General features: G+C 55.1%; 1 protein-coding gene across 11 annotated transcripts in view; it reads right to left on the bottom strand.

Moving 5' to 3' along the window:
* Positions 1 to 27647, bottom strand: part of CACNA1G (calcium voltage-gated channel subunit alpha1 G) — a 138887-nt gene extending 111240 nt beyond the window's left edge. For all 11 annotated transcript variants that reach the window (XM_065693235.1, XM_065693226.1, XM_065693228.1 and 8 more), the window contains exon 1: positions 27256 to 27647. In XM_065693235.1, coding sequence (XP_065549307.1) covers positions 27256 to 27497 — 242 coding nt within the window. In that variant the 5' untranslated portion in view covers positions 27498 to 27647. The remainder of the gene's footprint in view (positions 1 to 27255) is intronic.
* Positions 27648 to 27896: the final 249 nt, after the last annotated feature.

Here is a 27896-nt window from a genome sequence, read left to right as displayed (position 1 = left end):
GCGGTCTATTAAAATCAGGTCATTTCTTTGGGTGCTTAGATCTGGACTTCAAGTGGCTAAAATTAGCTGGGAAACTTGCACTTTTCTGCCTTTCTCATCCCATGCCTCAGTTTCTAAAACCAGGGAGAGAGAAGAACAATTACTTCTGTCCAACCCTTTCGAAAGCACTTGGAGATCTTCGGATGACAGCGCGATTTGGTACAGACGTATTCATTATTCTTCCCCTCCATGGAGCAGCGTTAAATCTTTCTCCATATAAAGTCATTTTCTAAATTAGGTAAAGACGGTGAGTTTTGCACTGAGCACATGTGGATATTTTTATAAAGATGTTTAAAACTTCTCGTCTGACTTTTCCTTGCCTTGAAGGACAACGTACCGAATTAAACCCTCCTGTGACCCCGTTTCGTTTTGCCCTCGAGGACTTCTCAGGAAGACTTTGCCAAAAAGTAGCATTACTGAGTTTGCTTCACAGCAGATAACAGATGCCAAAGTTTGGGTTCATGTGCTGCTTGGGCTTAGCGGGAAGAGAGGGGCCGGGGATGCTCTGGGACAGCCCCCAAAGGGTTTCTGTACACATCGCTTTCACTGCCTAGAACCAGACAGGTGAGTCCACATCAATCCCACAGGAACCGCTGCCACAGATGGAGCCTCCAGCTCGTCTCCAACTCCCATCCCTACCTCGCTTTGCTCTGTTACAGATGATGCCAAAGCACCACGTGCCTGCCAGCTCTGCTCCCGAAAACGTGTACCAGGTAGAACCATCCATGGCGGGTACCAGGCTGCTCCCAAGCAGACAAGATGATGCTCTCCTCCACCCAGGCAGGCAGGACACGTAACTGGGTGCCCCACACCTGCACTGGGTACAGGGACAGGCACCCCAGGATGTGACCATGAGGTTAAACCTTGAAGATCTCGCCTAAAGAGGGGAGGGATAAGGGGGTTACATTGCCAGTAGCTATGGAACTAGATTATATGGGATGATATAGAGGAGATGGGATAGATCAGCCCTTTCCCTCCAGCCCTCCACTGGGAAACCTATCCCCTGTGGGGACACTGGGATGGAGGCACACTACTCCCACCCTGCCCCAGCTCCAAGGAGCGGGTGCAGGGGGAGCACAGCTGCCAGCACAGCTCTGCATCAGGGAGATAAGACACAATTGAGAATGAGGAGAGGAGCTAAAAGCCAGGAGGACAGAAATGAGAAGGGGAAGGTGGCTTTGGGCCCATTGAGTGCCAGCTCCAAGCAGGGAAGTATCTGCCATCACCCACCAGCCTTACTGGGGGCTGCAGAGCCACAGCCTGAAGCATGGCTGGATCCCGAGCCCAGACAGCAAACACAGGAAAGGTCACCCCTGCTCAGGCCCAGCAGCTCGAGCAGAGCTGCCTCTGAGTCAACAGGGACAAGGGTTGAGCCAAACCGAACTAAGACATCGAGGGCACAAAACGTGCCTGTGCAGGGGTTTGTGGAGGTTTGTGGCTCAGCTGCAAGAGGAGGTCACAGGGGATGCTGTGTCACCCAACAGCTCTGGGCTTTTGGATGGCAAATCAGCCCCTTGGGCTCTCCCCATGCAAAGCTGCTGTGCCAGGAACACATTCAGTAAAGCCCAGCTCCCAAGAGCTGGACAGGGGGAGCATCTTCCTCCCACTCTGCAACCTCTGTCCTAGGGAGTGAGAGGAGCCAGCAACACTGCAGGACCCAACCCCAGATGGCTTTGAAGGGGCTCTGGGTGCTGGACCCCACTCTGCCTCCCTCCACTCACCCCTGCAGCACCCAATGGGCACTGTACAGTTTTCAGGGTTTCCCACAGCATCCCTGTTCCCTCTGGGAACAGGGATGATCCCCATGGCCACAAAACAGAACCCAACACACCAGCAGGCAGGGACTCGCAGAGCCCCAAGGGACACAGTGCAGGGGCATCAGGGATGGAGGATGGCCAGCACTAGCCCTGGCACCCGGACACCAAAGGAAAAGCTTTTTATCCTCTGAAAAAGCTTCCCAAGCTTAAATTTCTGTTATTTTTAACCTCATTGCTGCATTATAAATACCCACCGGGTCCAGCGCTCGCCTCCCAAGCCAGCCACTGCGGGTTCTGCTCCAGCTGGGGCAAACTTTGTGGCTTTACTTCTCTGAGAGCTGCTCCGAAACCTTGGAGAGGAGCCAGAGAAAGGCCTGACCCGCAGGGAGAGGCCGAGGGAACCAGAGCTGCCCCGTGGGGATGCGGGGTCAGGAGGCACCGGGACTGTCCCTAGCTGGAGAGGAAGGGATCTCTGGGAATCAGCCATACGTGGGTGGGAGAGTGGGTCCAGCGGGGGGATGTTTCCCGGGAAAGTCGGGCTTCTCCCATGGAAAGCATCCCCAAAATATTCCAGTGCATTTATGTGCGCATCTTGGTCCTCCTCACCCAGATTTACCGTCATTTCGGGTCCCAGGCTGCCGGCAGCCCAGCTCCCCTGGGATGAAGCCAACACACAGACAGGGCAGCAGGGCTCCCTGTCACCGTCACAGCCCCAAGCAGAGCTCCTGAGGAGCAATATGGCACAGAAGAAAACCCATGGGCTCACACCAGACTGGTGAGCAGAGATGATGGGGTGAGCATGAGAGATGCTCACACCCGGAGGCAGTCAAACCCATGCCAGGGGACACGCTAAGGGGACAGGATGTTCCCCAGCACCTACAGCACTTATGCAGCAGCCCCTGCCAGCGCCCAGGAGGGATGGGTAAGGGCTGCTCAGCCCTTTACCGTGGCCTCTGCCCCCTCCAGCACCCACAGACGGGGCAAGCAGCGCCCCAGGGCAAGGGTCCCAGTTCCCAGTGCCATTTTCCTACCCCCTATCTGTGCAGCAAAGGTCACTGCAGCATCCTGGGCGATTGTTCTCACAGTCTGCAAGAAAGAGATTAAAACCTCTCTGTTTGGTGGACGTGAGCAGCAGAGGAATAAAAAGAACCCCAAGAAGAGCTTTTATTCCAGCTGCTCTGAGGCATGAAGCCAGCCCAGCTCCACAGGGTTCCCAGCACAGTCCCTACAGCACTGCAGCAGCATCCCTCCTGGTCCAGGGGGTCCCCACACCAGCAGGCTGGGGGAGAAGCAGACTGTTTGTGTGCAGCTCGGAGCCTTTTCCTAGTGGAAGGTTCCCTGAAGCGCCAGGAATTCAGGCCCCGAGCTGTTTACTTTGTGTATTTCTGCAGATTTCACTTGTGGTTCAGTGGAATTCAGGCACAATGAGAGCTGCTGCCGCTCACCCGCTGGAGCCCAGCACGGCAGCACCGGGACTCGCTGCCTGGCCAGCAAGGGAAGGCACCTGCCCTAAAACCCACACAGGGAGAGGCAAAGGCTCTGCACTGCCCTTCCTGCACAGAGGTGATAGGCAAGGCCAGGAACTGCCTAGGGAAAGATAAGGAAGGCAGGATCTCATCACTAAGTCAAGAGAGACATCTCCCAGTGCCATCCCAGCAGAGGAACAACCTCTACTCCCTTTAGACTCTTCCTTGCAATGGGAAGACTTGGCTCAGGAAAGGTGCTGTTGAACAACCGCCTCCCATCCTATCTACCCCATCCCATCTATTCCATCCTCCTCCAGCTTCTCCACCAGCACAGCCCTCAGACCCACCAGCCCTGCACACCTCTGATTCACTGGCTATAAAAGACGAATGGGAGCAAACTGAAGCCAAATCTCAGTGGTTCATTAGCTGGTCCTGGGACAATGCTGTGTGCAAGGTGAGAGTGCCCCATGCCAGGGCTCGGCAAGCAGTCTGGCTGCTTCACTCTCAGCTTGCGGCTTTACCTTCTATGTTCCCTGGCCTGGGGATGCTTTTAGAGGGGACAGGACAGCTTGTGCTTCCCACAGGACAGAGGAAGCTGCTCTCCTCTGTGGAAACCTGCACTTCCAGCAGGTATTTTTAAGGATGGACCCCAGCCTGAGGACTGGGATGCAGCATCCTCTTGGGTTATTGCATCTGCTGGACCTCTGATCAGTCTGCAGCCCCCGCTGCACTCAGACCTGCAATGGGGACTCTGCCCTGCATTGCAGCCTGAGATACCTTAGGGGATGCTTCCAGACCCACTGTGCCACACAACCTTTGTACCCAGCGGGACCAAGTGGAACAGGGCTGCAGACGGCCTTGGTCTTGCTCTGGAAGGCTCATGACCAAATCGATCCCCCGGGGAATAGAAAGGACAGACCTGAACCCAGGTCCTGGAAAATGCATGGAGAGCCTGGGGCAGTTTGCACCCCAACACAGCAGAGCTGGACTAAGCAGCAGGTTTACAGAGAGCTTGCTCTAGAGAAGAGCTGCTCCGACCATCGCCAGCTGGGGAGAACTGAACAGCCCAGCCAGTGCGCTCCATCCCCACTGCCTGCTCTCCCCTCGCTTCCCACGGGATCCTCTGGGCTACAGGAACGGCAGCGGTGAGAAAAATCAGGGATTGGCTGTGGAAAACAAACCCTGAACTCAAACCCCCACAGCTGCTCGTGGCAAAGCCCCGGTTCTCAGAGCTGCATCTCAGCCCGGCGGGGGTCAGCAGCCCCGGAGCGAGCTACGTGCCCAAATCAAAGGCAGGCGCAATCAGAGCGGTCCAAACAACACACGCAAAAGGGCTATTTGCAAATAAACAGAGCGAGGCAGAGCTCACCAGCGGAAGCGGCAGGGGAAGGAATGCTCTCCAGTTTAGGAAGGTTGGGATCAGCTGGTGGGCAGCGCGAGGAAGGAATGCGGTGACGTCCGTCCAGCTAATATATTAGTGAGGTGAATTATGCAGGGTGAATCAGTCGCACGGCTCTCCATCCCCGTGATGGAATGAGCATGCAGCCCTATGTGAATGGGACCCCGATGGGAGCCAGGGAACCCAGTGAGGCATCAGCAGTGATGACTTTGGGCAGTTTCCACCCTGGCAGCGGAGTGGAGGGACAACGGAGGTGGGGGATATCGTGCCAAGAGATGTGCGGAGTGCCGGGGCCACACACGTGTTCTCATGATGGGTGACAGCCATGGGCATGGCTCATTTGAGTCAAGGCATCAAGCAGGGACTGGCAAGTGTGGGCAGAGCACCTTGCCACTCTTCTGCCACCTTTGTGGCCATATGGGCTGTGCCCCTGCCCGGCTCTGCCCCCCCAGAGTTGAGGCCACCCCTGTCAGTGACACTTCCATAGGCACTGAGTGTCCTTCAAAACCCCAAATCCTTGCTTTTGGGGCTCCCTCAAAGCAGAGCCGCCCCGCATAGGAATGAATAACAAAGCCCAAAACCCTGTGGCCACACGAGTGGGATCGCTGTGCTCCACACGCGATGTAACACCACGGTCCGCACCTAAACTGCGCAGGGGAAACCTCAGGCATGCACTGAGCAATGCAGGGTGCGCACCCACAGCGCCCCGCTCCCAGCCCTGCTCCAGCCCCATCGGGTTTCTTTCCCTTTTTAACTACCCTTCGCTCCCAGGAGCGGTTTCCTGGGCAGTGACGTGACCCTGCTCCCCCGAGAGCCAGGGCTGTCCCTGGGATTCATTCTCAGGGTTATAAAACCCTGCAGCCCTCCCCGGGCTGGGTTTTCCCTCCATGGGGCCATGCTGGGAACACAGTGGCACGGGGCAAAGGGCAGGAGCTGCTTCCACTGGGGTCCAGCATCCCCACGAGCCTTTCACCCCAGCAGTGAAGGAGAGGAAGAGGAAGGTGACAGCGCTATCCCACACCCTCCTCTACAGCAGCAAAGGGAAACACAAGCATGGATGCTGGCAGCAGGAGGGTTCCAAAGCCATACAGAAGGCAGAAAAAGGATGCATAGGGACAAGCTGAAAAGCCCCTGGTGAGGATGCAAAGCACACGCAACACCTCTGCCCTGTCAATACTAAAACCCAGAGCAGTGCCCTGGGCTGGTCAGTTACAGCCCATGAGCCTACCCCTGGTTATTATTAGAAACAAGACATTCAAATCCAGACACAAAGTGGTGGCTCCGTGATCAGGGACACACTGGGGTGGCCCGCAAGGGAATGCATCAACTGAGATGAGTCCAGCTCTGACCAGCACCTTCAAACACCCACAAAGAGCCCCAGCCCACGGCAAACCCTAAGTGGGGACCAGGGGAAGGCAACCACAGAGGAGCCCATCCTACTGCCAACAGGGTCTGGCTATGGGGATGGCTGGCGGATGAGAGCAAGGGCCAGGCAGGCACACTGCTGCACGGTGCCGTGAACAGCACCCGGGTTTATGAGGCTCTGGGGACTGGGGAAGCTGTTACGTTACCAAATCCCATCCGTCTGGGGAACCAGTAGGTGCTGAGGAACAGCCACTGCCAAGACAGAGCATTTATAGACACGGATATAGGTATTTTAAGAAGTAAAAGACAAAAATTGTCTCTGTGAGCAAGAGGAAGGTCGTGAGTAGTGGGAGAGAAGACGGAGCTGCCAGTTCCTAACATCCATTTCTCATTATCAGTTGAGGATGACAATCTCCCCTGCAATTCCCACATTGCTGATGGGGAAACTGAGGCAGGGCATATTCTGGGATTTCCTGAGCCCCCTGTGATCCCAAGCCCCCAGGAGCTGCCAGTGCAAAGATGAATCCCCCGAGATACCCGCCCCAGACACTGCTCGCACACAGGAAGCATTCCAGTGGGACTGCCTGAGGGATGAGAGACACAGAAAGGGACAAGCCAGCAGAGTCATCCCCCCAAATCTGCTACCCCAGCTGAGCTATAGGGACCCTGGGGGGGTCACAGCAGAAGGACTGGGACACGGAGCGACCCAATGCCCACCCTGTAGGAGCAGCATCACAGGGCCTGCTCAGCCCCGAAGAGACCACCCCAAGGAGGTGGCAAGCACCCTGCGGGGCTCAGCACCACCCCTCCCTGCCCCCAGGACCCACATGAAGGCAGAGCAGGACCATCAGCCTCCCAGTCGGGGGCTCCCATTGCACATCTTCCCATCCCCAGGGGGGAAAGGGGCGCATGGGGCACATCCTCCCTGAGGCCAGCATCCGGGAGCAGCTCCCAGCGCTGCTGCTCCCCGAGGGAGGAAGAGGAGAGGCAGGGTGAGGGAAGAAGAAGGGCACGCATGGAGGGAACAGCATGAGAAAGGCGACGCGCTGCCAATTGTGCCAAGTTGTGCAATGCTCAAATGTCACCACGGGTTCCTCTTTTGTTCCCCCAGCCCTGGGCGGGGAAGCGGGGCCGGACCCCCCTGCTAATGCCCCCCCCCCCCCCCACAACCCCCGCCTTCTCCTCATTTCATTTCTAGCAAAGCCAAAGCCTCTCTGGTTTCCCTGCAGCATTCCCGGGTGCCAACGGAGCACATTAGTGAGGTGTGCCCGGCCTTCGGGGTCACTGCAGAGAGGAACCATCCCCTCCGGCTGCTGCCGGCACACTGCAATCCCTCCCTGACCTCCCTTCCTGGCTCCCTCCTCTCTCCAAGACAAAATATTCCAGCTTTTTCCTCCTTCCAGGCAGCAACTTCTCATATTTCCACAGCTGGCAATGCCAGAGCAGCAGCTTCATCCCAACCCATCCAAGGCAGCAGTGATGCGCAGGATGCTCCGGTGCATCCCCAACCACACGGTACATGTACAAGGTGCTGCCCTATCCCCAGCGCCAGCCCCACCACTGACCCCGCACTAAAACAGCACTTAAAACTGGGGCAGGTGAGGTGATGCAGAGCAGCCCTCCTTGGAAAGCAAACCCAGGGGGAATCTTGTGCCAGCTTAATTAGAGGGGAGAGAGGCAAATGGCTGTAAAGCAAAGAGGAGCCTCGTTAGAGGTTACACAACAATTTCTTAATCAACCAAGGATGCTCCATGGATGCAGCCACTGGTTTGGCCACAGCCCCCTACCCAGGTTGCAGGATGGGTGCACACAGCAGTTGCCAGCACCTTTCCAACAGCAAGCAGGGACATAATGCAAAGTGACAGCATTAACCCTCCAAACATACATGTGTCGGGCCCCCACAGCCCACCCAGCACCGATCCGTCACCACTGCCCCTTCATCTGCAGAGGATGCTGAGCCAAAACCCTCTCTGCCAGCAAGGAGATGCTGAGGAAGCAGGGTGTACAGCGCTCTACCACGGCACCACACGAGCGATTCCTCAATCGGAGGAACCAGCCTCAGCAATTTTAGCAGATGCCAGTTTGCTAAAGCTCCCTCCACACCCCCAACCCTCTGAGCTCTGCGTTATCCCGGGCTCTTATCCGGGCAGGCGTGGGCCAGGCAGGAGGAGCACGGAGCACCCGGCCCTGCCAGCTCACCCAGCCAGCTGCTCCCCCGGCTGTCCCGGCAGCTGGAGTCGTGGGAACACACCAGAAATCGCTAGAAGAGCATGAAAACATAAATCACGCTCCTCGTCCGCAGCTCGCGATGGGGCTGCAGGCAAAGGGAAGACGCTGGTTGTGCCGTTTCTCAGCTTGCTGGCTTTACCAAGTCTATCGGCTTGGAGGGTAACAACAGCCCAAGGACAAGGGGTCAAACGCAGCCCGGGGGTACCTCCAGGAGCAGTGCTGGACTCCCAGGAAGGCAGCTGGAGCACAAACCACACCTGAGCCTTGACATCCCTCCAGCACCAGCAGCTGCCTGGGCTGCTGCACACAGAGTGGTACAGGGGATGCTACCCTGTAGCATCCCGTTACCCTGGTACCCAGCCGCCTCGCACCCTGCAGCATCCTCACCCTCGTACTGGTCACAGGATGCTGCTGGTGGCGAGTGAGGAGGAAACTCCTACTGACACTCCTGGCAGGGCTATGTCCCACTTTTTTAAAAGCAAACTAAAATCCACATATTTAACAGCGATGAGGTATTTCAAGCCACACTCATTAGCACCGGCTGCAAGCATCCCTGATGCTGAAGTTCGATCACCCTGTGTGCCCATGCACCTTCAGTAGTAACAGTTGGAAGGGTTGGGGGGTACCAGGATCTGTGTCACCCTACAGGGAGCTGGCATGGGGACACTAACCTCCTGCACTGCTCCAGCTGGGCAAGGTGAGATGTGATACGAGGGACAGCATAGATCCCTGCAGAGACCTGAAACACTCATCTCCCGCACAACCTGAGCAGGGCAGGATCAGGCCCCTTGGGAACTGCCAACAGCGTCTTCCCCTTCCTCCTCCTCCAGCCCAGCTGCAGCACGGGGCCGTGGGAGGTGGGAATGAGGCAGCGAAAGGTATGGAACGTGGCACCAAACCCAGCCATAAATAATCTCCTGAGCGCAGCCAGGTTTTACAGCCTTTTCCCCACCTTCCTCCGGCAAACCTGGGAGCGTCCTGGATTCCTAACCTGGAAAAACAGAGTGAAAAAGTGGAAATAACAGCGACTTTCTCCCTTCTCCTGAAAGGATGGGGATGAAAAGCAGCAGGGTTGGGGTGAGTTGCTGCCTCACGCAGCTCAGCGGGCAGCACCAGCCACAGCAAAGGGGCAGTGTGACCCATGCACGGGTACAGTAACCACAGCCCCTCCATTGCTTCCCCAACCCAGGAAAATTTTATCTCATGAATAAGACATGGACAGGATTGCCAAGAAGATGCTGCCTCGCGTCACTTTTCCTGTACGCCTGGAGGCAAATCATCTCATCTGCCATATGCATCAGTTCAGCGTATAAAATCTGTGGAATAATAACAACAAGGGCTTTCTTCCTCCTCCCCACCGTGCTCTCTCGTGCCTATTGGGAATGCAGACTCCCCGGCATGGCATCAGCTGCCTGCACGCTGCAGTGCCTGGCGCGTCTGCACCCATGGGTGCCACATCACACCAGCACGTGGTGCTGCTTGGGCTGGCTGTCCTTGGAAGATAGACCAGGCACAAACAACGTAGCCGGCCCTCCCTGCCTTCCCCCAGGGCATTTAACGCTAACGTGATAATCTCCTCTCCCCACGCAAACACGAGTTTTCTTGGAAGAGCAATAAGGGAGAATCAAAATGGGAGTCTGGGAATGCCGGACATGTGCTAAGCCACCACCCTGGCATGGCTTGAACGGCCAAAAGGCAAATGGGGTGATGCCTGCAGCGCTGGTACATCCCAGTGGGGAACCAGGGGGAAACACACCGGCAGCATCGCACATCATCCTACCCCAGTTTAATCCACTTCAGCCTGAAGAATCAGGCTGATGGAAACACAGTGGGTAACGACCACAGTTGGGGGGGATAAGTGGATTGTCACAGGCTGGAGGCAGGAGCTGCCCACCCTGCCCTCACCAACCGGCCTCCAGCTTCATCCCACAGCTACAGTTTGTAGCTTCAGGGCTACAAACACCAAAACCTCTGCCCACACCAAGATCTCCACCATGGCAGCAATTCATTCCAGAAGGGGTCTTAGCAAAAGCATCCCAGGCACTGCACGCACATGAATCCTTGCTGGGGCTGTATTTGTTCAGTCATGCAGACCTATTGATTCAGGAGCATTAATTGGTCTTCACTGTTTAAACACCGACCTCAATTAGAGCCACTTTTCCCTTTTCCCCCCCTTTGCTGGATCCTTCCCCTTGGCTCTGCTAGTTTAAATACCAGAATACCTCCACTGGCCTTGGGGAGGCTCAGCGTTAACTGTACATTTGTATCTAATTTATAGTCAGGCTCTTTGCTGCCTTAAATAAGGATGCCTCTAAAGGAAAGGGGAAAGAAAAGACACCCGCTGCAGGGGATGTTTGCTGCAAGGCTGTCATTATAACGGGGATTTGGAGATGGCACAGCCATGGTGCTCAGCTGGAACAATGGCACAACCTTTCCCCAGCACTTATTCCACCTATGCCATGCACATCCCAAAGGAGGAGCACTGCTATGTCCCACCACAGCCCGCTCAGCCTCCAGCCCCTGATAGCCAGGAATGCAACAACCCTTGAAGCTGCTCTAATTCTCATTATTTCCTCCCAATGATTTCCTACCCATGGCATCCCAAGCCAAAGCCCAGGAGAAAACAGCCGGGATTTCAGATTTAATTAAACCTCCCTCAGCTGGCTAGAGCCCTCCTTGGAGGCCAGCACGGATGCTGTTATCACCGAGCCCGCTGCACACAGTGGGATGAGCCCACACCAATGCCAGGGACCAGAGGAGACAACTTCAGCCTTATGCTGGCAAAGAGTTCCCTACTAAGGTCCATGGCCTGGGGCAAATTCCCACCCCAGAAGCACCCCACACTTGTCAGGGTAAGTAGCCAAATAGCTGGAGATTCTACCCCGGATCCCTATTTATTTTCTTTACCAGCTTGGTACTGGTTGAATGGAGCCCTGGGATCTTCAGGCCAGTGCCAAAACCATGCTGGAAACCAAAAGCTGACTTCCTTCAGAAAGGGAGAGGCAGACTGCACTGCCCAGGGTCTAAAATAAACCCCAAGAAAGCTTTTCCCAGGTCTCCAATGCTAAAGAAGGGGAGAGGGTGCTGCAGGCACCTATGGGGACCTCAGCTCCCCCACTGGCTCCGTGCAGGAGCTCCCCAACAGAGGCAGGAGCACCCAATGAAGCCCCCCAAAACTGCAGGTTAACTCTCGGTCTACGGACATGTGGTGCTGGGAAGGGCAGCAAGGAGGTGGCTGTGACAAGGACCTCCCCAGGCCGTTTTCTCTGCCTGGGGCACAGCAGGCTGTCTACAGAAGGTATCCAGGGTGCAAAGCCTGTGGGAAGTGGAGACACACAACATGAGGTGTGCTCTCCCTTGCCAGCCACCCTGACCTGTTCCAGCAGAACCTGGAAAAGGAGCACAAAGCACCTCAGGGATAGTGGAACATCCCACTTTGCACCCAACATTGCCAGCTAGGTAGAGCAGGAGCAGGGAAAGTGTGACCTGTCCCTCGGGAAAGGCAGAGCACCGGCTTGACCGGGGCTCCATTCCCAGCTTGTCTCAGCATGCTGGGTTTTCACATGGAACCGTTCCTCTCATAGAACCATAGAATAGTTTGGGTTGGGAAGGAGCTTAAGGTCATCCAGTTCTTTAAAAGATGAGCTGGAAAACAGCCTTGAGAGCCACCAGCAGCACCACTGGCCAAGGTGGCTGAGGCCATTGGGGTTATCCTGGTGCGTTACCTTGATACCAAACTGCTCCTTCCTTTTGCCATTTATTGTGGCTATCCGGCTATTTTCCCCCTGAACTCTAAACCATGAAATGTCCAACACAAGCAACAAAGAACTCTGGACCAGTCACATTTCAAGCTACCTTTCACAGGGAACAGGGTGAAATGTGCAGTGACATTTTGGGGTGAAGGGAGCAATTTCCCAATGGGGTAGGAGCCAGGAAGGAGCGAAGGCAGGTGCCACTGCCCTGGGAGCTCCCTTCAATAGGCAGGAGAAAACAGGCACATCACAACAACTGCAAAGGTGGCTCTTTACTGCCAGCCCAAACAGCCAGCAGAGCTCTGACACGGAGATTTTCCACAGTTTTACTGTCCATCACTGCACTGACCTTGCGCCTGACCAGGGTGGACGCACAACCCCAACCCACCTCTCCTGCACCACCAGCGTGCTCTCGGCCAGCATTTATCCAACAGATAAGCCACGGGTAAAACCCCAAAAAGCCTCAACCATTACAGAGCTCCAATCCTACCCAACAAGCACGTGAGCGAAGTCAGAGATTAAGTCTTCCAGAAAAGCTACGTGAGTTGGATGCTGCTGTATGTGTTACCTGTGCCTCCCAGCCTGACACGGACCAAGCACCAACAAAGAGGAGAATAATAAAGAGGGAAAAGGTTGCCCTGAAAGTTCACAAATAAATATTCACCGCCTCAGTTCACAGCCTTTAAGACATCAAATATAAAACCCCCTAAACCTGTAAACTTTCCCAAAGCAATTGCATTTATCCACAGAAAGCCAGAGATACTCCTCAGCACCCGTGCAATGTGGTTTTGGTGGTAGGTCTGCAACAAGGCAGGAAGAAAAGCTGAAATGCATTTGCAAGAAACACTTCAACAGCTCCAACTAAATGAATTCCTAAACTTTTCAGCCTGTTATGGGATAAATTCAAGGAACTTCTGCATTTGCTGAAGTGATCCAGCACAAATGCTGCACGCAGCACGTGTGTGCAACTTGACATCCATAGCACGTTACAACAGCCAGGAATACTCTGAGCTCTTATGGCTTCACCATGGTGGAACCCCAGCAGATCCCTCATACCTGCTAGCTACAAATCCCAATTAACCTGGAATAGCTCAGAATAGTTAATGAGGCGCTGAGCAAGCCATGGGAACGGCTGTGTGCAGAGCTAGTGCATGTCCCGCTGGATGCTGCCCATTAAGGAGCGATATTCCCAGCCTCTACACCACATTTTGGCTGCTTGGAAAACTCCAGTTTGGGAGACTGAGGATGAGGTGACCCCAGACACAGCAAGGAAAACCAGCCGGTGATTGCCTGCAAATATCCTACTGCAAAACCATTTTGCCTGCAGAGAGGTAACTTCCAGCCCTCCAGCCCTGAGCACCTTTCATTTTTCCCCTCCTTCATCAACCCAAAGCCCATTGGATGATTAATCCATATTATTCCCCCCCCCCTTCCCCAAGACCTACTGCCCTCATGAGGGAAATAAAACAGATAAGCACCATGCACCTTCCCATCTTCATCAGCCTGGAACACCCCGCGGCGCTGCACCCCTGGGTCACCTTATGAGCCCAATTCTCACCAACTCCCTGAGGTCCTGCAGCCCCTATGGTCTCCCCTCAATCCCCCCACCCTGCAGCGGTGGGTTCACCTCAGGATAAACCCCTCCCAACGCTCCCCGGAGCAGAGATTTAACGCAGCGATGCTAAAAAGCTACCCAGCCCGTTTCCATGGGTACATGAGGCACATGTTGCTATGTGATGTTCGGTCCGTTACCATGGAGACGGCAGGGATGTCACCACGCAGGGCTTATTAGTTGCCATGGCTATTAAAAGGCACTTGTCCTCTGGGGACCTCGAAGGACTGGGGGCCACCAGCTTCCCCAGTGCCTCTCTCTTGGAGCCGGAAGAGTACCCAGCCATACAGGTCCCCAGAATCACACGGGTCCCTGAAGCCACAGTGGCCTGATGGTCACTTCCAAACTAAGATAATTAAGGAACCCAGCCCCACATTTTCCCACCTACTGTGGCAGGACACCACATGCCCATAGGAGCATTTGACATCTCCATGGTCAGGTTTTCAGCCCTTCCTTCCCTCCTCCTCCCTTCCTCAGCCTGCTGCAATGAGCCACACAACACGGCATAGCCCCTGCCTATTGCCAAATCCCATTTTTCCAAGCACAGAGAGCTCCTTGCTCCTTTTCCAGATCCTGCAGACAACTGAGCCACCAGCATCCAGCACAGGATCCAGCCCCCAGCAGCTCCCAAGTGCAGCATCACACCCTGGCTCAGATCACGGCCCTGAACCCACCGCTCAATCCTCTCTCCAATTGCGTTCCAGGACGGAATGCAATCCAAGAAACACCTGGCTTTTATTTATTTCTACTTCCCCCCACTTTAGACAAAGCCAGGCCCCACTGCAGAGCTTCCACACTGCCTGGCCAGGACCATGGCTGAACCTATCTCTATCTGATCACAAACCATTTCCCCAACAAGCTCAAAGTAGAGGTTCTTATGCAGCCATATAAACCCATGGAAAATACTTACACATTTCATTAAATAAAATAAAGGTATTATTTTCTCATCATTTTGTTAGATTTTCTAGGAAGGATATAATTTTTCATTTAACTCCACTAGATAAAAAAACCCCCACAACTGGAAACCTATGGAAAGGTATATTATCCTGTAGTGGAAAATTAGATTCCTCCTACACAATACTATAGGATTTAAATATAACACATAGGAATATAACATGCTATTAAATTGTATAGTATCTTTCTAGAAAGACTTACAGTATAGGAGTGAATAAAACCCTCCCCAAACCTATTCTGTTTCAATCTAGCCCAGCTGGTTTCCTTTCTATTGCATGCTGCAAGACTTCTCCTGAAAGGGTAAGGTTTTAATTGCGTCTTGAAACGCTGCCGCAATCACGCTCTGAGAACAGCTCCAAACTCCTCTGGATGCAACAAACACCAGCAGGAAACCCAGGCTGTGGGGTGGGTGGGATGGATGCAGGGATGGACACAGGGATGGATGCAACCACATGCTCTGCCACAGTCAAAAAATACCTTTATTGGCAGAGGAAAGAGGGGCCCAGCAGGGCAGAGCTCATCCAGCCCCTTGGCCTCATAGGCGCAAAGCAATTTTGTGTTTCAATTTAACCAGCCCCAGCCCTCTCCCACTGCTCAGAACCCCAAATATTAAGGGGGGAAGCAAATAGTTATTGGTGCCCCAGCATCGTACACCCATACTCTTCCCCCTCTGAAAGGAAAATCAAGGGTTAGAGATAAAAGTTGCCTTTAACTGTTGCCATAGAGACTCAATGGCTCTGAATGGAAACCCCCAAATCTTATAAAAAATGAGAGAATTTAAGATTTTAATCAGTGAGAACACACAGGAGGGCCAGGAGCATCAATGCTTATCCTTGCCTTAGCAGTCTCTGCCTTCACCCCTCATTTAGCCCCATCCTAAGAGCTGGCCGGGAGCAGGGAAGGAAAGAGAAAGGAACGAAAGCAATGAAAACCCCATCCGCTTTCAAGTATTTTCTCTCCCCACCAAAGCAGCCGCTCGCTGGCCAGGCTGATTTCTGGACCAACAACCCACCAGCCAAGCTGTTTGTGTTCCCGTTTCCTTCATCCCCTGCCAGAAAAAGAGAATAAAATCCAACAATACAAGCAAGGCAAAATATTTCCCGGGACCGCCGCTGTTTCTCCCATAAACTTCAGCTCCCAGCAGCGGGGGGAGGAAAAACACAAAGAAAATAAGGAGAAAATCCCCACTTCTCGCACCACGAGATGGTTCTGTGACTGTCTCAGTGCTGCTCTTTGCTGCTGCATCCTCCACAGTTACTCCTGACCCGACATCCACTGCAACCACGAATCAAACACCGTGGGATAAACTCACTGCTCTGGCATTTTCACTGCTTGGCAGAGACCCGGCTCCGGCCGTGGCCCCTGGCTAAGACAAACACTGCTGGGAGCACGCTTTGGTGGCTGTTTTCCCTCTGCCAGCCCCAGCAGCACACTGTGGTGTGCCAAGGTGGCCGGAGGATCCTGTTCTACCACTGCCGAAGACTTGTGGCGAGTTTGGGAAGGGATGGAATCCATCAGCGGCGCAGGAATGGGGCACTGGTTTCACCAGGCAGCGGGATGCTGGGGATAACCAAAGCCACAGTACCGGGGGAAAGCCTCCGGTGCCAAGGGGTGTTGTGTTTCGTGCCTGAGGATACAGAGTTTGAGGAATACCAAAACAAGGAACTTCAAAAAGGAGCAGTGTTGGCCCAGGGAATATTGTTCTATGAGCTCAGCCTCTTCGGAGCAATGGAAAAAATCACGCGCTGACCCCGAAGGGATGGCAGGAGGATCGGTGTGCGGGGGCCGAGCAGAGAGACGTGCCACCAGCATCCACCCAAGGGGCCCAGGGGGGAGCTGAGGGGACACGGGCACCCATGAAAGCACCCTGATGGAGGGGTAGCCCCCCCTGCACACCCCGAGCTGCTCCACAGCCCCAAAGCCAGGGGAGGACCCAGACCTCTGCAAGCCCCCAGCGTGCTGCTGTGTGGAGGCGAGCTTGCTGTTGGCTTGCAGGCAGGCTGAGGTGTCTCTGTGAAACCTTTCACCACCACACAGCCCCTGCTTGGCTTCTCAGCCAGCCGCTCACATTTACCTGCTGCTGCACACCCAGATGCCCACCAGGATAAAGGTTCATTTGCTTTCTGCTAACCCCATCCTTGCCAGCAATGATGGATGCAGGAAGCATCCATACCACCGTCAGCTCCTCCAGGAACCAAGAGCTGGAACCAGGACCCATCTAGTAAAGAAGGCGCTGGAGGGAGTTACAGGCTAAAAGAACCACTGTAGCACCAGCTTGTCTTTGGAACAAGATGACTTTGGTTTGGGGGCTGCTGGGAGAGGAGATCTGTGACTCCTTTCTGTGCCTTTGCTCTTCTTCCACTGCAAAAGCCAGTCTCACCACCATGCTGCCATGCCCTGGGCTCTAGGTACATATACACGGTGAGTACATGTGTATGTACACACACACTGTGTGCAACACTACAACTGCCCTGGAGTCCCTCAGGTGCTCTCAAAGCCACTGCTAGGCTCAAGGACCTCTGCTCCTCTTGGCTGTTCCCACTCCTCCTTTGCCCTGCAGCCATGAGTGCAACCAAGCACCTGCACGGCCTTTGAGGTACAGGGCTGAGGCAGAGGATGCCATCTCCTGCACTCAGATAAAGGCTATGGACCACTCCGAATGAGGGAACAGCTCCTGAGTGCCCGTGCCGTCCCATCCCCCTTGAGCAGCTCCCTCGCCTGCTTTCTCTTGCTGTGCTGTGTGTGGGTGTATATGGAAACGAGATCTTTCCAGCTGAACTGCAAAATGAAATGCAGAGATCACAACTCCTCGAATAGCTTCATCGCGCACACACACCCCCCCCAACCTCCATCCTGCCCCCGATGCAAAACCCAGGCAATAGTAAAAAACACAGGGATGGCAAAATCAAGGTGTTTGGTAGATAAAAGGGGGGGGGGGGGATGATGTGGAGAGGGAAGCACAGCAAAGTGCTTTTGGTGCACCCTTTTGTCCCCCAGTTCACTACCACATTTGCAGCTTGACCGCCACTTGCCCAATCCTCTGTGCTCCCAGAGCAGGCAACGCAGTATCATGGGGCTACAGGCAAAGAGAAAACAAAACCCAGCAGAAAGCCAAGCCCAAAACCCAGCTGCGAGACTTGAACATCCAGAGCCCATTTACTGAGACGAAGGAAGAAGCGTCTCCACCCTCGCTGCGGGTACCCTGCACTGGCCTTGGGCTCCTCTGCTGTTTTCCAGCCTGGTAAAGGACAGGATTCCCCTGTGTTGCTGTCAGGAGCAGCTCCTGAAGAAGAAGGGGCTTCAATTTGCCCACAGCAGGGGATATTGCTCCCATGGGAGCTGTGTGCTGGTGGCTGGAGGAGAGAGGCAGAGCCCAGGGAAAGGGTTGTGGGAGGGGACAGGACATGCTCCATCCGAAGGGATGGGCTGGCAGGGTACAATAGAAGCATCCTAGCAAATACCCTCCCATGGCAAGGCCTAACCCAGGGAAGGCATGCACAGGGGCTGAAGCAATGAGCAAGGGGCAATGGAGAGGGCTTGGAGCACTGTTCATCTGGCCTGGCGACTTCTCTGCTAACATGGGCTGCGGTGGAGAATGGGGTCAACACGCGCTGCCATAAGGGGAGTCACGTAAGCAGCGAGTTACACCCTACATGAAACGGATCCCAAGAGGTGGGAAAGAAACACGTGCCTTAGCTAGAAGGAGGACAGACTGCCATGGCTCAGCCACCCAGGGATGTGCCAGCATCCTCACAAGGGGACCACAACAGGACAGTGGCCCACACCATCACCAAACCATGAGCTTCCCAAGCTGCTGACCCCATGTACACACACATACGCATGGGTACAACAGGTCCAGGACACTGAGAAGCCTACCTGCCCAGGCACAGGGCACCCTGAGCCATGAGATACCCTGTGCCAGCCCCATGGCCAGCATTGCTTGGGTGCCTGGGGTGTCGCATCCACTGGGTCATCAAGACTGGAGCATCTGCATGGCACCAAGGGCTGAAAGAGAAGATCTCATTCCCTTTCCCATGCTCATAGATACCCAAACCCCTTTGCCAGAGCTATTGAGGAGCACATTGAGACCCCCTCAGCTTCTCTCAGCAAGTCATCCTCCCAACAACTGCCTAAGGGGGACAAAAATCCCAGGTACAAGATAAAAAGTGATCAGACAAGAATATGAGGCTCCAGTTGTGATCCATCCTGACTCCACAGCCGAGGAGCTTCACCTGCACCTCTTCCCCAAGTCAGATCTGGCCCTGTGCTCTCCAGCACCAAGCTGGCCATGGGATTACAAACAATAAAGCGATTTATGCAAGGCAAAGGCCTTCAAGATTTACACCATACGCTCACAGTAAAGCGCAAGCACTTTCCCCTCCACACGTGGCCAAGTCCTTTGTCGGAGGAATTTGGGTTTTTGACCCCAGAAGTCAGGCTGAGTCTCCGAAGGAGCATCAGAGACAGATCTGCACTGCGACCCTGAGCAGATTATGGTCTCAGGGGCATACCCCGAGAGATATTTATGGTCCTCCAAAGCAAGATAAGTCAATAACCACACACAGTAGCAGCTACAAGTCAGATATTAATTTAATTCCTCTCCTCCCTGTCTGCCCAAATAAGCATTAATTCTATGGAGCATCAGGGCCCTGTTATTCATCATTCTCACTGGGGTTTCTATTTTCTCCCGTTAAGGTACAATTACTCCAGCCAGGCTATCCGGACAGGATGGTTCACAAATCAGAGATACTCTGCATCTAACACAGGCACAGGGACCGCCAGCCCAGACCCAAGCTTCACGCTATTAGCGGCTAGCGCGGATGCGGAGGAGGCTGGTTTAAAGTGCAGCCCATCAAATGCACTTGAAAGCCTCATTCAATCCACAGCAGAAGGAACATTTTATTCCTGCAGACCCCGGAGCTGAGCAGGAGCCAAGACATTTGCTCCCTTCCCATAGGATGCAGCCAAGCCAGCCCCGGGGGCTGTGCACCCCACCAAGGCAGTGCTCCCACCACCCCCCTGGAGCCGGGTTCTTCCCAAGTCTAGTCTCAACCCAGAGCTAAAAATGAACCTTATTCATGATTAACATCTATATTTGCATAGCGTGGCTGGCAGCTTAACACCAAATAAATGTTTTGGCAGAGGGAGTCGCAGGCATGGGGGCGAGCCCTGCCCTGCAGAAGGGAGCTGCAGCCTCGCCACGGGTTAAAGGAGCGCTTTCTAATTGAATTAACGAATCATTAACAAGTCCTGGTCACCATCTGGGCAGGGGAGGGCTCTGCAGGAGGAGGAGCGAGTGTTAAACCTGACCTGATTAAGTTATGAATCACGGGGAATCCTGAAGGCATAAACCACCACCTACCCCCCGGGGGCGGATGGGCTGCCAGGGTGGGTGAATCCCCAAGCATCCCCTCGGCCAGCTCCATCGCCACCGGCTGTGGGTTTGCCTTCAGCCCTGGAGCACCTCGAGGCCGGGTCATTGGATGCACTGGGGGAAATCTCTTGGAAAAGACCCAACTTGGAGATAAATATGAGGATGCTTTGCACCAGAAACCCTGTAAGTGTGGGGCTAGGCTGTGGATTACAGTAAATAAATCCCCTTTTCTTTATAGACTCATCTATGCCAAGCTCCCACTCTCACCCATCACCTGCTTGAGCATTTTGTTCCCATTCTCGGCCCCCTCCTGCCCTCGCCCCTGGGTTTTGCATCCCAGCAGAGGGAGAGGGAAAGATGGGAGGACACAAGTGACAAGAAGGACTAGAAAATTAAAGAGACAAAAACCCCACAAACCACCAAAGAGCCAGTCCCCCTTAGGAAACATGCTAAAAATCCCAACCAAAACAGCGTTGCAAGCACAGGAACCAAACCAATCGACAATTTCCATTCACTTGTGACTAATGGGTGAACTTCTGAGGGTTGAGTCACGGGCACATCCCTGTCCCACGTACATGTGAGTGAGTCCCTGGCTGCGAGCTCACATGGGACCTGCCCGGCCGTGCTGCACCTTGGGTACATTGTGCTGGTCTTGGCACCCCAAAAGCCTGCTTCCTGTTAGGCAGTACCCAGCGACATGGCAGCCATCACAGAAATAGAAGAGAAGAGTTCAGGTTGGAAAGGGCCTTAAGATCATCTAATTCCAGCCTCAAAGTTCCTCTCAGCAAATATTCAGGCTGAAAAATGTGCTTTTTTCCATCTGCTTGAAGCCTCTTTGCTGGGGCTTTGGTAGGAAGCAGATGTGAGAGCATCCCAAAGCACGATCGGTCGTTACTCACTCTGTTATATAAAACCATGAGAATTTCCTTTCTTTTCCTCTCTATTTCTTCACGCCAGGACAGATTCCTGGGTGAGAGGCCAAGGCTGGTGAAAGCCAAAGCCAAGCAAACCCAGGCTGGGGGAAACCTCCGCATGCATCACCAACCAAAGGGAATATTTCACATCTAGGTCGCTCAGCGGAGAGCCAAGGCAAGGGGAAGGGAAAGCCACGATCTGGCCTCGTAACAAACCCAGAAACACTTCGGTTCCTAATTAACAAGGAAATTCAACCCCCTCCAAACCACAGCGAAGCTTCAAAGCCCTCCCAACCTGACTCCGGATGCTCCATCCCCGGTTCCCCATGGACGGCCCCGCTCCCCATCCACAGCAGCCAACAAAGCCGCCTGGGGGCAAAAGGCTCCCCAGGGCTCCTCTTCCAAGGGAAAATGATTCCATGATCCAAATGAAAAAGCCATCGGGGAGGTTCATTTTGGTCAAAGGTTTTGCTCCCAGCTTCCAGTAAAACAGTAGAGAAAGAAAAGGAGAGCTGAGAGCTGGGCAGGGAACTTGGGGCAATCAAACACTTGGTCTTTTCTGCACGGAAAAAAAAAAAGAGTGAAACAGAGTTTAAAGTAAAAATAGGAAAGAAGCTTTTTGGAGCACGACGCCAAAATATCTGCAGGGGATATGGGGGGAGAAGAAAGCAAAACATTTTGTATGCATCATAAAATCCCGGGCATTTCCAGACCAGCTCAAACACCCAGTGCTACTGAATGGAGGAGAGAGCACAAGAGCAGATCAGGTTGAGAGCAGCGACTCTGCATGGAGACACATCGGCCCCATGGATGAGCAGCGGCTGGGGTGGTCCAGCACCATCCTACATAACCCCCCCACCCCGGTCCCAGGGGCTGTGAAGAGGCTGCAAACCCCTCTCAGGCTCCACGTGAGAAGCCGATCCCTGGAGACAGCCCCAGATGGGAGCCCTTGTTCCGGATTTCCTACAAGGAGCCAAGGCAGAGCTGTCCCCAAGCAGAGCAGGGTCCCCAGGCAGGACGGGGCCACCCCTCCCGGCCGGGGCTCCCCGCGCCGGGATGACATAACCATGAACTGCATGAGGCCGAGCCTTTTGTCTGCGTGCCGGGAGAGAGGGAGGGAAAGCAAGAAAGGAAGAAAAGAAAGAAAACTTCTGGAAGTCATTACGATTCCTCTGCTCCAGTCTCCTTTTTGGCAGACAGTTCCCCTCTCCCCCCCTCTTCGCTCCCCCCCCCCCAACCCTTCAGCCCGCTTCAAAATGCCAGCCTATGATTTTTAAATGAGAAAAAGCTGCGCTGTACTCCAAGCACTTGGATAAACTCCTACACAAACTTCCAGATGTGACACAACAGCCTGGAAGAGGGAATTCGCAGAAGAATCTCCTTGAAAAACACACACACGCTCAGGGAGCAAAGGAAGCGCCTGGCTGCCGGCACAGCCAGGCAATGGATGGATCCAGAGATCCCTGGTGACATGTGGTGTGTTACCCAGACAAGGACCGAGTGGCTCCTGGTTTGCTGGAGAGGCAGCAATGAGAGAGATGCTGGCTGCTGTACCTCTGGAGGTGAATAGCACCCGCTGCTCCCACTGAGCTCCTGAACTGCAGGGAAGAGGTTTTGCAGTTACTTGTCCTCTGTGAGGATGGAAATAGCCACTGCATCCTCCTGCAGCCCTTGCTACAAGGTGATGGGTCCTGTTTATCCCCAAGACGCTCACACAGGAGCTGGTGTGAGCCCAAGGATGCGCCATTAACCTGGGGAGCAGCAGGATGATCCGTTCCAAGCAGGGTCAATGGGCTGCAGAAGCCCCCCCAGCCTGGCATCAGCCAGGGAAATCATGTTCCTCATTTCTCCTGCAGGAGCCAGGGAAGGAGAACACACAGAGCATTTCCACCTGCCCTGGAGGGACCAGCCATTGAACCAGATCACAGGAGAGAAACAAGTTCAGGAGCCCTGGGATGGATCAGACACAGGTGAACCAAACAGATTTGGACTCCTTTGTGGGGCTTTTAAACCAAAAAAAGATCCATTTCAGGTCCAACCTCTCACACTGAAGCTTTTTGCTTTGTTAAACTCCAAAGTGAGGTGGGAACGGATGTACCGAAGTGTAAAGGACACTGCGTGCGCTCTCCCCTCAAAACACACCCTTCCAACAATGAAAAATACACGTTTTTAACCCTGTGCTGCAGTTAAACCCTTCCAACAGCAGCACACGCAGCACCCAGCTCTCCTCACAGCCCAGGAGGGGACCTGAGAAGCTCACCCACTGCCCTCACTCTGGGCATCCCCCATTAGGGAGCACCATCAGGCTTGGGAAGCCCAAACCACAGCACAGATCAGTGGGATGAGCCCTCGTCTCCACCATGCAGGCTCCTTGCTCCAGTGCAGTGGGACACATGGGCATGCTCGTCCAGGGGAGCTGGACTGGGGTGAGCGCAGGGTCTCGGGCTGACCGGCCCCCTCGGCACTGCCTTCCATGCTGCACTGTGCTTCAGGACAGCAGCTCCAGCATCCCATTAGCCAGCCCGGCACACACCTCAGCTATGCCTTGAGGCCCTGAAGGAGTGGCTCCATGACTTCTAGAGAGAGCTGAAGGCACTCATCAGCTCCTGACGATGGAGTCTTTGATCATCCACCACTTCCTAATGGGAAGCGACTGGAGCCTTGCGAGGTGGCTGCTGGAAGAGCCCTCTGGGTTTTAATGCAGACCAAAGGCAGGGCTAGTTGCCATGACTGGTCAGAAATGTGTTTCTCTCCTTAAACCATTTCCAGCACCCAAATCCCAGGGACCATGCAGCGGAGCAGCCAAGCAGGATGAGAGCACTCCCCCCAGTGCTTCCCAAATCTCCCTTCCCAGCCAGGGCACTCACTGCCCTTCACCTTCCGAACCAGGAGGAAAAGAAATGGGATTTCAACCAATTCTGGGGTATCTTCCCCAGCACAGCACCTTTCATCAGCGCTCTGCAGCCCCCCGTTGCTCCAGGCAGCAGCGCTCTGCAGGCAGACACAGCGCGGGGGAAGAGGCAGATTTCAGTACTACAATAGATATCACAAGCCGTTTCAGTTACACTGTTATTTTCCTGTTCAGAGCTCTTAACGCCAAGCAGTAGCATCCTCCCCACTTTCTCCATCCCCGCTCTTCAATCACTCCTCAGCTCTCAAGAAATAGCCTCGTTTCTTGTCTCTGATCAGAGCAGCAGCCTGGCACAGACCCTGTTACAGCCTTTCATCCTCCCAGCTTTCGCAGTGCTTTTATTTTGTAAGTGAAAGTCAAGTAACTAGCTTGCCTCCTCATCTTCCCCCCCGAGAGATGCCTGCTTCTCCTCGCAGTGCCAGCACGCACACCATGACACCCTGCCTGTCACCGCAGCCCTTCCCAGCCCATGGCTCCAGTGCTGTGACCATTAAACATGTTCCACCCATGTCCCTGCTCCTTCCCTTTGACCCAGCCTGTCCTTGCCCAGGGTAAAGCTTTTCATCCCAGAGCTACTTGGGGAAATGTGGGAGGGAAACCAGGCTCATCCCTGCTGGGTCCTCGAAGCACCCAGGATGGCTTTCACTCAAAGACCTCAATGAGGACAAACTTCGTGACCTCTTCCCAGCCCTAAGGGAGAGAAGGATCGGGAGAGCAGTACTGGTCCCCCTATCTGTATCAGACAGCGAGGGAGAAGCCTCCATGGCCCAAGCAGAGGATCCTCTGAATGGAAGCATGGAAGACAAGCCCAACAAACCACCCTGGCAGCATCCTTACTGGACACTTGGCACATCAACCATCACCCTGTCCCTAACCCCGCATCCCGGCTTTGGCTACCATGGTCACACAAGCTGCCTGGACATGGATGGAGATCGGCGTCCCAGGAGTACCAGCTGCACCCCAGGGGCATGAGCACCTCCTAACACCCCCTCAGCAACAAAGTCTATCAACCAGATTAGAGCACCGCAAACCTGCCTTGCCGAGCCAGCAACGCTGTGCATCCCCACAGCACAGCTCAACCAAGAGCCCTCCCATTCCGTTTCCTCAGGGGCAGTCAGTCTCACTGCTGGAAAGGTGAAAACCACCTGGGAGAGAGCAGAAGCCAGCAAAAGCCCCAGATCCCCCGGGGTTGGGGCAGGATTCCACATCCACATGAGCCCAAGCGCTGTCACTGCTCTCAGGGCAGCTGGTGGCAACGAAGACTTACCAGCAATGTGATTATGCTGTTTTAACACCAGGGCATGATCCCTGGAAGATTACAGCCTGAAAAAGGCCACTTTATACAGTCCCACCACACTAAATAGAAGTCACAAATACGAGCAAGCAACGGGCTCAGCTCTGGCACTTGCGCTGCAGAGAGCTCTGCTGAACATCCCAGCGAGTGATGGGATGCAATGTGGGTACCAAGCTGGCCGCTGCCTGCCTCTCATCTCTAGGCTGAACTGCCTTTTATTTGGTGCTGTTTTCACATACACTCTCCCAGTTCTGGGTCAGCGACCCTGAAAACAAGCAGCTGCCTGCAGACACACGACTGGGAGACCCACGGCATCATCCCCCATGGCTCACAGCAAGTGCCTTTCTTTATGGTAAGGAGTGGAAAATTAGCGCCAAGGAAAATCCCAGCTTGCGGGGCTGCACCCAATGCTCATCCCCTTCTGCAGCGGCGCTTGCAGGTACCCACAGTATTTCCAAGAAAAGTTAATCTGCTTGTATTTGCAGCCCCGGAGGAGAAAACACGTTTTAAACCGTTACTGGGGTGGGGCATTTCGCTGAAAGCTATTAAAAACATGCAGGTGATAACACCTGCTTCAAAACAGCATCGTTAGGAATGGGGGGGAGGGAAGAGACTTGATAACGTATTTAAATGAGCAATCATAAATATTATCAGTCATAGGAGGCAATAAGCGCACATTGACTTGCAGCCTGTCATTAATATTTCTTCCCAAAACAGAAGGCTTCACAAAGTTGCAAGGTTTCCTAAGATGCTTAAATAGACGCAGCTTTGAACGGGTGTGAGATTTGGGGGGAACACGGGAGCATTCATGATGGGAAAGAGAAATCTTGGATTTTCCCCTCCTGGGGGACATTTTAGGAAAGAAGGCAGCCAGTTCATCCGCTAAATTACTGCCGAAGCTCAAGTAAAACAACATTCACAACTCCGGCAGACCCTCGCCGCTCTTGCGGGCACACCAGCCTCAGCCGAGATGCAATTCCTAACAGTTCCCACACACCAGGAGCGGAGGAGGACTCACACAGGATATTCTGGCCCGCTCTACCATGGAACATGTCCTCCCCGCCACCGCACAGCCTCTCCCACTCCAGATGTGGGTTTGCTGCCCATCCGTACTCGCCTGCCTTCGCACAGGCAGAGCGGCACAGACCCGAGAACTTCCCTTCGGGCCAGGCAGCGGCTGCCTCTCCCGCACCAGCCCCTGCTGGAAGCCACATCGCTTTGCTTTGCTTTATTTCATTTCGGCTTTTTGTTCCTGCAAATAATAAATGGAACCAGAGTTTGGGGATGGTAAAACACTTGCGATGCTACAAACCGTGTGCTGGTTGCAACTCAACTCTAACGAGGCTTTAAAGGCACCAAGACCGCTGCAAGAAGCATTTTTTTTCTATTGTCTTTTCTATTTTTTTTTCTCTCTCTCTGCTTTTCAAAGCTTAAACTTGAATAATGCAGCTCGGACACGGCCTGTGCTGAAGCACAGGGAGTTTGGAAGCAGAGCAGATGCCTTTGCAGGGTCGCAGCTCACCCTAGAACCTGAGAGACCCTCAGTCAATGCATGCCCTGAGGACCATGCTCCCCATCCTGCCGGACCCCTCCAAGCATCTCCCAAGGGACTGCAGAGCGAACCCTTAGGCTGGCCTCGCACTCCGTGAATTATTTAGAGACCCTGTAGCCGGGCAGCAAACCAACCCCCCAACACCACTGCCTCCCCCCACACTGCACCCCTCTTAAAACCCTCGCGGAAGGGACCGGGGAGCCTAAAATGGGCGAGAAACAGGGTCAGGGAGGAAGAACGGCTCTGCAAGGCAGGGAGATGGGGTTGGGGTCCCTCGGTGTGCCGGGCGGGGGGAGCGGGGACACCGCAGGAGGAAGGGCCGCCCGGGGCTCCCCCTCGATTCCCCGTGGAGCGCCGCGGCTGAGCCCACGGGAGCCGGGGGGCATCGCGGCGGGGCGGCCGGCGGCAGGGGAGCCCCGAACCCTGCAACAGCCCCGAAAACTTCCCGGCCGAGCACTGCCCGAACCCACCCCGGGGTCGGAGGGTGATGGGTCCCCCCAGTACCCGAGTCCTTCCCCACCACCCGGAGGGCTCCAGCCGGGAGGTGCCCCCCGCCCTGCCCGCGGCTCCGGGGCTCGGAGGGGGTGGGGGGGTGCCCGCGGGGCTTACCTCGGCGCCGAGCACCTGCAAAGGATACGGGTTACAGACCAGCCGGAGGCACCAGCTCCGAGGCCGGCTGTCCTGGCTCAGGTAGAAGAAGACGACGGGGGCCAGCGCCGGGTAAGGCAGCGCCTCCGTCTCCGAGTCTCCGCTGCCCGCTTCCCTGTCCCCCGGCCCCGGGCAGCCCCCGGCCCCGGACAGGTCATTAAGGCGGATGAAAGTCTTGGCTTTGCCCGGCTCCGGCTCCTCCTCGGCCGCTCGCGGTCCATCCTCGTCCATCCTCCGGCCGGCGGCCCCGGGGGGAGCCGGGACGACGCGGGGCGAGCCGGTGGGGCGCCTAGAGGGGTGCGGCCATGGCGGGGCCCGGGGGCTGGGGGCTGCGGCGGGGCGGCTTCAGCGCCGGGGTGGCATGGCCGGGCGAGCCGCTGCCTAGCCCCCCGCCGGGGCCGGGCCGCCCCCCTCGCCCTGCCCTGCCGTCTGCGGGCTCCGTAGCTCCTCCTCGCCGTGCCTCCGGGGGGCCCGAGCCGGGCGAGCCGCGGGCAGGGAGGAGGCGGCTGCGGGGCGGCCCCCGCTGCCGGTTGCTGGCCCCCCACCCGCGGGGCCGGGCCGCCTTAGCGGCTCTGCTTGCCCCCTCCGCACCCCAACATCTGCCCGGGACGGGGGGTGCTGCCCGGTGCC

Source organism: Lathamus discolor, chromosome 13 (genome assembly GCF_037157495.1).
Source record: "Lathamus discolor isolate bLatDis1 chromosome 13, bLatDis1.hap1, whole genome shotgun sequence".
Classification (NCBI taxonomy): Eukaryota; Metazoa; Chordata; class Aves; order Psittaciformes; family Psittacidae; genus Lathamus; species Lathamus discolor.
This window is presented reverse-complemented; position numbering and strand designations above follow the sequence as displayed.